Below are 9692 nucleotides of genomic sequence, written 5' to 3'. Positions count from 1 at the left end.
AGTATTGTGACATAAAGTGAAATAACAGTCCATAATGTGATAAATATCGATATAAAAGCATGATGCAAAATGGACGTATCAACTCCCCCAAGCTTAGACCTCGCTTGTCCTCAAGCGAAAATCCGATAACAATAAATATGTCCTCATGTTTAGAGGTACAGGCGTCAATAAAAAAATAAAATACGGACATGAAGGCATCATGATTATTCTCATAACAACAACATATATAGATTTTGTCATATGATTACTTATGTTCAAGTGATCTTCTATTCACAATGCAAAAGTATAAATCATAAACCTTATTGGGCTCCGACAAACTATAATCTCAGTCATTGAAGCAATTGCAATTTATCATAACATCGGAAAGAGTCTATGTCAGAGCTAAAAAGCAAGTCCACATACTCAACTATCATTTAGTCCTTCATAATTGCTAACACTCACGCGATACTTGTGGTTACGGAGTTTTAATCGGACACAGAGAAAGATAGGGGCTTATAGTTTTGCCCCACAACCTTTTACCTCAAGGGTAATGTCAACAATAATGGTTCATGCTCCCCTACATCCAATTATATATATATATATACTAGTAAACTGCACGTGCTTTGCACGTAGTAACCAGTTGAGATGGAACTAAAAGATAGCAGAGGGTCCAATTTACGTAAAAGAAAATAATCATTTCTATTTTTAGACCCCTTGTTTCTCATCCATATATAGGTTTGGAAAATGTATCCTACTATACAACATAAGCAAAAGCTCAACTACAATATGCAACAACACAAGTGCTCACAGCTACAAGTCAAACATCAATAACTTATAACCAAATAGGTCACGGTAGAATCGCCCACCATACAATTATTGCTATTTGCGAGCTGAGTTTGTTTTCAGGGTTGATCTCACATATTGTTTATAGACAGCTATGTCACGTACAACAGTACATATAGATACATACACTTCTTTTACTAACATTTTTCAAATCCACAACTAAAGAGGGTAGCTCATGCCAAAATGAAGCTGGCACCTAATAGTAATGTTGCCTGAAGCATGGATGCTTAGAGCTCAGCAGAAGCCTTCATTTCAAGTTCATGATCCATAAAGGCATAAGATTCCAATTGACCTTGCCAACATGAGAGTGTATCAAGTTAAGTATTGAGACAAAAAATGTGCGAAGAGGCATTCAATGACAAGATAAAAACAACACCTTCTATATGGTATAAAACCAGTCTGCAATGTCGATCATGGTTTTGTGCAATCTAAGGCTAGCATAATCAAAAAACATAAATGACCAAATTCCAGCTTAGCAAATCAAATTCATGGTTTGCACATAAAAATGATTCGGTGTATTATACATGAAACAAGGATCCTGATCTAGTTGATGATCTTCTGGACACAAACTTAGAACTACAGCAAACAAAAAAGTTGACAATAGTAGCACAATACTCCATTCATGCTCTCTCTGAACAGAAAACATTATGTGTTCATATATCTATAGAACATATTAGAATATAAGGCCTATGTTATTCATGATTCTAATATATGCGTATATTTATAAAAAAATCTCAACAATTATCAACATACCAATATTATGAGACAAAGTAAAGCATGCTCATATATATGAAACAAAGACAGTTATGCATTATATACATTTATCATGCCAAAACCTCCTTATAGACAATATTTTTGGTACTTTTTCCTGATGGGTCGACATCCCTGTTTGGCTTGGCAAGTATTCTTGTCGTTTGCCTTGATATTCCTCGGGACAATGCAACATATAGTTGACCGTGAGAGAACACAGGTTCTGGAAGGTAGATACCAACATGCGGAATTGTTTGACCTTGAGCTTTATCGATTGTCATTGCAAAGCTAAGACGAATTGGAAATTGCTTTCTCTTGAACTTGAAGGGAAGCACATCATCTTCAGAAGGATACAAAGGTATTCTTGGAAGGAATACTCGCTTTCCGGCATGTTGTCCTCCAATAATTTCAGCATCGATAGCATTATCTTGGAATGCCTTAATAATAAGCCTTGTTCCATTGCATAACCCATTATGAGGATCTAAATTCCGAAGCAAGATCACAGGGCAATTTATTTTCAACCTGAGAACATGTGGAGGTAGGCCATTAGGTGTGAGAGAATTCAGGAATTCAGGTGGGTAGTGATTGTGAGTATCATCCACTTCTGAATCAAAACTATAGTAGACCTTTTCTTCTCCAGGAAATCGGTCTATAAGCTTCACATTTAATTCATCCACGTATTCTTGGTGGAAAGAATGGCACGAGAACTTATATAAGACGGTAATCTTCCATTCTTGTCAAGTGAAGGAAATACTTCGTTTAGCAACTTACTAACCGAGGTCTCTGAATGTGTGTAACCTACAACCATCTCTTCAGGTAAATGCACATAGTCTTCACCAATTGATTCTTTAACGCCATTGCCAACTCTCAAGAGAAAATCAGAGAACCATGGATCTGTTTGTGCTCTCATATTGCGCCAGAGTTTTATTTGTCTTATATCCTCCCATAGATAAGATTTTCTGAGAATGGCATTAACAATTTGGGCTCTAGTGCCACGCCTAACTACTGGAAGGACTTGTCGGAAATCTCCTCCGAACACAATTACTTTACCTCCAAATTGTGATCTACAACCAGTAATATCTTGCAGGGATCTATCAAGTGCCTCAACTACTTGCCGTTTTGTCATGGCAACTTCATCCCAAATTATCAAAGATGCTCTTCGAAGTAATTCAGCTGTCCCACTCTGCTTACTGAAGTTGCACACAGTATCTTCTTGAACATTTATTGGTATTTTAAATCTGGAATGTGCCGTCCGACCACCAGGCATGATAGAAGCTGCAATGGCAGATGTTGCTATTGCAATGGCTATCAAACCCATTGATCTTACTTTTGCCAATAAAGCTTTATAAAGGTACGTCTTTCCTGTACCTCCTGGACCATCAATGAAGAAGACCTTACCCTTCTGGTTCAAGACGTGGTCCATTATTTCATCAAAAGCAAGCTGTTGTTCATTGTTTAAAGTTGCCTGCAGCTCCAGGTCTTCTTTAGCAACTTCAATAGACATTTCTTCACTCAATTCTCTCGCCTCTAAGCTGTCCAGATCATCAGCATCCAATAGATCTGGAAGATCAAAGGTCTTGATGTCCTTTCCCATGGAATATAACAAATATCGAATATCTCCAAGCACGAGTTTCTCGATTGCTTCATCACTTATGTTCTCCCTACGAAAATCGTCAGACATTGCGTCAAAGTGATTGTTCCATAATGCACGAACATTTGTAACTTCGCATAATGCCAAAATTGTAGCAAAAAGCCTTCTAAGTGCATAGGGCATTTGAAATGTGGCAGCTTCGGTGAGACAGTCAGAAATACTATCATCTGCTTCTATGAGACCCCTTCTCTCTGCAGCTTCTCTAAATGTGGAGAAAACAACACCATCAACAGTACGTAAATCATCAAAAGATGTAGCCCCCCTCACATGGTTTAGCAATATTCTCAAGTAATAGCGTTCACCTTCTGCAGGGTGAGCAGCCACAAGTCGACCTATTTGAATTCTCTTGGTACGTTGTCTCCATGTCTTGTGGTTCCTCTGCCATGTATAAAATTCAGGGAATTCCTTATATAGGAAATTTCTAGCATAAGGATCGATAGAGTTCATTCTAAAATACTCAGTAAGCATTGTCCTGGAAGATGATTCTATACTAATCACATTTTCCAAATTGTCACAGTCTTTATAACGGACCAAATGCATATTTGGCAAATGGACTTGTAACTGTAGAACGGGAGGAGACATCTCACTCAGGTCGAAAGAGTAAATTCTCCATATTGCGGGCATCTCTATACTCACGAATTTCATCAATAACTCGACCTTCTGCGGCTTCTACAATAAAAGAGGCACGGTCATGACCCTTGTAAATGTACTTAAATAAATACTTAACAGCCTTGATGCTGGAGCAAACTTCGATGTTTATATGGCAATTATATCTCATAAGTAGGTATGGACTATATGGCACAACCCATCTATTATCCAAAACAGATCCCCTAATGCGCACTTTACCGCCATCATCCCTGCGTCTATAAATTGGATATGAGTCTTTCCCTTGCAATGTAGCATCTGAGAATGCTTGGGGATAATGGTATTTACATTCCCCATTTTGCATGCAGGAATTTTTACTATTGAGAACGCCACAGGGCCCATGCATCATGTGTTTAATAACTAAATCATGTAACACTGGGTACTTGTTTTTGTCAGGAATTTCAGCTGATATAATTTGATCATACTGATCTGGGTTATTTATCTTATAATCCGACTTTAGGATTATTAAGAAATGTGCATGGGGTAGCCCCCTCTTTTGAAATTCAATAACACGCACGTGAGCGGCAACTTCACCAAAAAAATTCTTTTTAAATATAAGATTCTTAAGATCCTCCAATTTTGCCTTGAATACTCGTGCTACCAAATCTGGCCGGTCTTGTGCTAATTGTCCTGGTGCGAGCTCTTTTGTTATCTCCTCCCAACTTGGATTGCATGTCATTGTAAGAAATAGATCTGGTTTTCCAAACCATTGGACCAAAGCCATGGCGTTTAGATATTGTCGCCTCATGTCCCGTGGGCCTCCTATGAAAGAGGGTGGGAGCACTATACACTTCCCATTCATGCACACACGTGTCTCACCCGCAACAACACTATCAACCAGCCCTTGATATAAATTTGCTTGTATAAGATTTTGGTTTGCTGGTTTTAGGTAGAATGCCAATCTTATTGACTCAATCTTAATGTACATATCAACAATGTACTGTTGAGTTAGTCGTTTGCCAAAAAGCAAAACATTAAATTCATTCGGTCGCACTTGCAGTTTGAAACAATAGTATTCCCTTGGTGAAACAAATGAACCAGAGTTATACTCCATCCCTATAATGGAAAACATTTTAATTTAGATAAATAATTTTTAAAATATAATATAAGTGACAGTTGATTATGCGGCACAATTTACCTTCTTTGTTATAGTCATCTTCTTGATTGATCTTATTAACAATGACATTTGATCTCACTTTTGGTATTTTCAAGTTCCACCCAACTTCCCCGTTTGGGAAAATAGTGGATATGAAAGTGGGTCATAACAGCCATGGTACGCTTTTATGTACTGTGGATCATTTGATTTACCATATACCATTATACTCCTATCGAAGTGACCCTGAGGATTATTTCCTTCTACCCAGATTGCTGCTACTTGTGATGTAGTTGGTGCATTATATACTCGTTGATCTAAAGAAATGTCTGTGTTGAGCTCAATTCGATACTCATCAAGGTTTGACACTGAACCAAGGCTTCGAAATGTCTGGGCGTAAGGATTAGATGAAAGTATGCTCGCCAATTTTCCAATGAGAACTCTATCAAGATTTGGAGAATAACGAAATCTGTGTTGCAAATCTGATTCAGTGTCATAAAAGTATAGTTGTAAATGCTTAGGGCCATCTTCTACTGGAACCAATTGATCAATTCGATGATAAATTTGACCTTGTGCACGGAAAGTGTAAACACCAGACTTTTTATTGCAATATCTCTGGTCCAAGATAACACCAAGAGAGGTAAAAGAGAAGTGAGAATTGAAGTACCGGATATTGTCCTGAAAGTACTTAGCGTCAGGATCTTGACTTGTGTATAGTCGGCGCATTTCATCAGGAACATATGGAGTTACTATCTTGACCTTGCCACCCATGCAACAAAATGTTGGATTCTCATACTGGAACCGTTTTGCATTGCAATTTGTGCAGTTAGGCACTGGCTCCAAAACATGATGGCCACTTGGTTCATTCCGATATATACAATCAAAGGGATCCTCTTGCATTTCACAATTTGCATGGTTTTGGTCTCGATATGATAATACGCAATCCGTTCCTGTTCATTCTTTTTAATAGTGAGAAAACTGTGTCGCAATGGTAGTAATAATTATTTATACTAAGAACACACATTAATGCTTACCGTGTCCAGCGAATATGTAACCCTCATCATCTTTATCATCATCTTCAGTCATATATTCAGATTGCCCAGTTTCATCTATACATCAATTTGTCAATCAGTAAAATAATATTTTAGGAGAAGTAAAGTCGATGATTGATCGATGCATTAGAAATAGCTATGGTACACCGTGACAATTGTATTACCTTCTAGGACAGGAAAAGAACCATCTGGAACATAGATGGTGCTGTCATGGTCTTCCTGCTCATTGGCTACACCATCTTCATGTGTTCCCTTTCCAGTATTACTACGACCTGCCCCATTAGACATTCTCCTTCTCTTATGTCCACTGCCCTTGTCCAGGAATGCTGATACACGCTTATGTTGACCAGTACCTGTCAATTAATTACATGATGTAGATATGTCGAATGGACTGATCACGGTCTAACTTTTAGCAACTAGACTGATTATGCCAAATCGAAGGATATTGTAAGATGCAGAAAGTTTAAGCTCATTAAATTATTGGTATGAGTTCTGCCAAAAATAATAATTATACAGTAATATGTATTAACAAATAATAGTAGAGCAGGAAGTGGATGTTAATATTCTACTCATCAGAAATGCCTATCACAATCTGAATGATAAGCATGTTTTTCCTTATATACATATACATGCCCGTTTTGGAGATAAACATAACATGATTAAGTGACAATTCATGTAATAATAATTAGGACATGAAGGAATTTATGTTAATACTAAAAAAGTAAGACAGAATATTATTGCATTAATATGTACCTTCTGTAATTGAACTGGTGAGAATAGTTGTGTGCATGCTTCCATTGGTACAAGTACAAGTTTGACTCCCAGATTGTGCATTATCACTAACTGCAGCAGGATTTTTCCTTCTCCGTTTGTACTCACGGTTCCTTTCCAGGTAGGCAGCGCGCTATTCTGGAGTCATCTCCAAGTATCTTTCCCGATCACGATAACGCTTACGCTCGGAAGCATTTGTTGGTAGACTTACGTGTCCAGTTGAAGGAGTATTTGACTGTATGGATATGCCAGATAGATTGATTGATCGTTTTGTCCCAGTAATTGGATGATCCACTGAACCAAGAATTTTTTGTGCTGAAATAAATAGAACATTTCAGAAAAACCGTGAGCACTCTTTTAATACACAAGGCATAGGTTTTATTTATTTATTTAACATCTAAGAAGTTCTAATCTTGTTTCAATATTCTGGTGACCAGAAATATTAAGGACGTACCTTGTTTCCCTTTTGATAAACTATGTGAGTCAACCACATTTGTAATATCTTGAAAAGGGGCCCGTAATGGCATTCCAATGGATCCTGCTGTATGGTGACTTGAACTTCCATTCACTTGCTTCCTAGATAATTGTCCACACTTGACTCTGCCAAGGCGCTGAGCAACATAGTAGACGACATTAGCATAAGCATAGGCAGAGCATGCGGCAGTATACGCACGCGAAGCTTAAGTCACATAAAACTTCTTGTAGCAAACTATTTTTTTGCATATTAATTGATATTCATAAATAATCCAACAATAGACAATATTGATGTTTTGTCAGTACAGATTTTGACATGGTACAGTGTAACATATAGCAGTGTTCTCTATAAAAGATCATTTCAAATGTAACATACAGCAGTGAAGACGGGGTTTTAAATGGCTGTAACACTTCTATGGAAGTATGAGAAATGAAACGGAAAAAAAACTTTGTGGACATAAACACAAACACGTGGTGGTCAGAGTACGCTGTGATACAATTTCTTGATTTCTATACTGAAATACAAAATCTGGGTTCGGATTTATGGCATCTGATACACATATAATTAGAATGTATAAAGATCATCAAAGAAATTAGCACCACTTCTATACTTTCTCAAATTGTATCTTACCTCCTCAACATCTAAGCTGTTAGTGCGTGAGGTTGAGGATGCTTTGTTCACGGCCGTCGGGCTGCACTGGTATGTCATCCGGCTGCTAGCACTTGCAGCAGCGATGGCATCCGGGGCGGATTGGCCTGATGCGCATACGGCCGGAGTTGCCAGGAAGCGGTGGCGGCGACCACGTGGAACAGTAGCAAGGGGTTATGAACGCATGAAGGAAAAGCTCCTGCAGCGGCCCGAGTTTGAGCGATTGGGGTTGAAAGGGAGGAGGGCTTGCCGCGGCCGGGGGCGTAGGGAAGATCTGTCTCTAGAGGAGATGCCAGGAACAGGAAGGAAGCGGTGGCGCGAGTACAGGGCGACGGCGAGGGGATGGTGAAACCACGAAACAGAGTCTGCTTCGATGAGAGAGAGGAGATGGCGCGGGATTTTTTTGTTGGTATTTTATTTAGGTGGGGATGCTCTAGGTGCTTCCAGAATAACAGAGCACACGCATCCAAAGCGCTCAAAACCAAAGCGCGCGCGGGGGCGGCTGCGAATCCCGAAGATTTCAGCCCTTGGGTTCGGTTTGGTAAAGATCTGACGGCAGATCTTGAACACAGGAAGCTGAATCAATGGTCCATGTTTGGCTTGAGATGCTAGGAGGAGAGAGAGGGGACCAAATTCAAAATTGGTACACTATAGAGTAGTATAGATATATATCATGTTCTTTTCAACATGCTGAGCTTGCCAAAACATAAAATGAAAAAGAAAAGGTGAAGATCACCATAACTCTTGCATAAGGTAGAGGAAAATAATAAATGATAGACCCTTCGTAGAGGAAAGCAGAGGTTGCCATGCGCTTTTATGGTTGGATATATAAAATCTCAATGCGAAAAACGTCACTTTATATTGCCCCTTGTGATATGAACCTTTATTTTGCAGTCCGTCGCTTTTATTACTTCCACATCACAAGATCGTATAAAGCTTATTTCTCCCACACCAATCAATCATACATATTTAGAGCAATTTTTATTGCTTTGGACCGATGACAACTTACTTGAAGGATTTTACTCAATCCATAGGTAGATATGGTGGACTCTCATGGCAAAACTGGTTTAGGGATTTTAGAAGCACAAGTAGTATTTCTACTTAGTGCTGAGAATTTGGCTAGCATGAGGGGGAAAGGCAAGCTCAACAAGTTAGAGGATCCATGACAACATACTTTATCTCAGATATAAGAAATACATAACTCATTACGTTGTCTTCCTTGTCCAATATCAACTCTTTAGCATGTCATATTTTAATAAGTGCTCCCAATCATAAAAGATGTCAATGATAATATATCTATATGTGAAAACCTCTCTTTCCTTATTACTTCCTATTAATTGCAACAATGACCAAAGCTATGTCTGCCAACTCCCAACAACTTTTAATCATCATACTCTTTCTATGTGAAGTCATTACTCTCAATAAGATCAATATGAACTTTTTGTTTCTTTTTATTCTTTTCTCTTTTCTTTTATTCACCCAAGATCATGGCAAAATAATCAAGCCCTTGACTCAACACTAATCTTTACTATATAGCTCACGAACTCGATTACATAAAGAGATCATAAAGCAAAACTCAGAACTAGATCATGCCATAAACTTTATTCTACTAGATCAAGATACTACTAATAGGATTGAACTAAGAAAAATGGTAAAGATAGGAGTTGTGATTGTGATACGATACCGGGGCACCTCCCCCAAGCTTGGCAGTTGCCAAGGGGAGTGCCCATACCCAGATACTCAATTCTTCTTTGTTGGAGGAGACGGCGGAGGTGTTGTTGATGA

The 9692-nt window shown here is 38.5% G+C and overlaps 1 protein-coding gene across 5 annotated transcripts; it reads right to left on the bottom strand.

The window, feature by feature from the left end:
- Positions 1-788: 788 nt before the first annotated feature.
- LOC123148733 (ATP-dependent DNA helicase PIF1) lies at positions 789-8290 on the bottom strand. Of its 5 annotated transcripts, XM_044568221.1 has the most exons (8): positions 7890-8290; positions 7239-7395; positions 6767-7099; positions 6178-6366; positions 5996-6070; positions 5629-5911; positions 3811-3892; positions 789-3601 (listed from the first exon to the last, which is right to left on the bottom strand). In XM_044568221.1, the coding sequence occupies exon 8, from the start codon at positions 3344-3346 to the stop codon at positions 2237-2239; it is 1110 nt and encodes a 369-aa protein (XP_044424156.1). In that variant the 5' UTR covers positions 3347-3601; positions 3811-3892; positions 5629-5911; positions 5996-6070; positions 6178-6366; positions 6767-7099; positions 7239-7395; positions 7890-8290; the 3' UTR covers positions 789-2236. The 5 variants fall into 3 exon arrangements, with proteins under 5 accessions (XP_044424156.1, XP_044424155.1, XP_044424159.1 ...); XM_044568220.1 differs by having other exon boundaries at positions 789-3892; XM_044568222.1 differs by lacking the exon at positions 3811-3892.
- Positions 8291-9692: the final 1402 nt, after the last annotated feature.

Source organism: Triticum aestivum, chromosome 7A (genome assembly GCF_018294505.1).
Source record: "Triticum aestivum cultivar Chinese Spring chromosome 7A, IWGSC CS RefSeq v2.1, whole genome shotgun sequence".
NCBI lineage: Eukaryota > Viridiplantae > Streptophyta > Magnoliopsida > Poales > Poaceae > Triticum > Triticum aestivum.
Note: the sequence above shows the minus strand (reverse complement) of the source record. Positions and strands in the feature narration are given on the sequence as shown.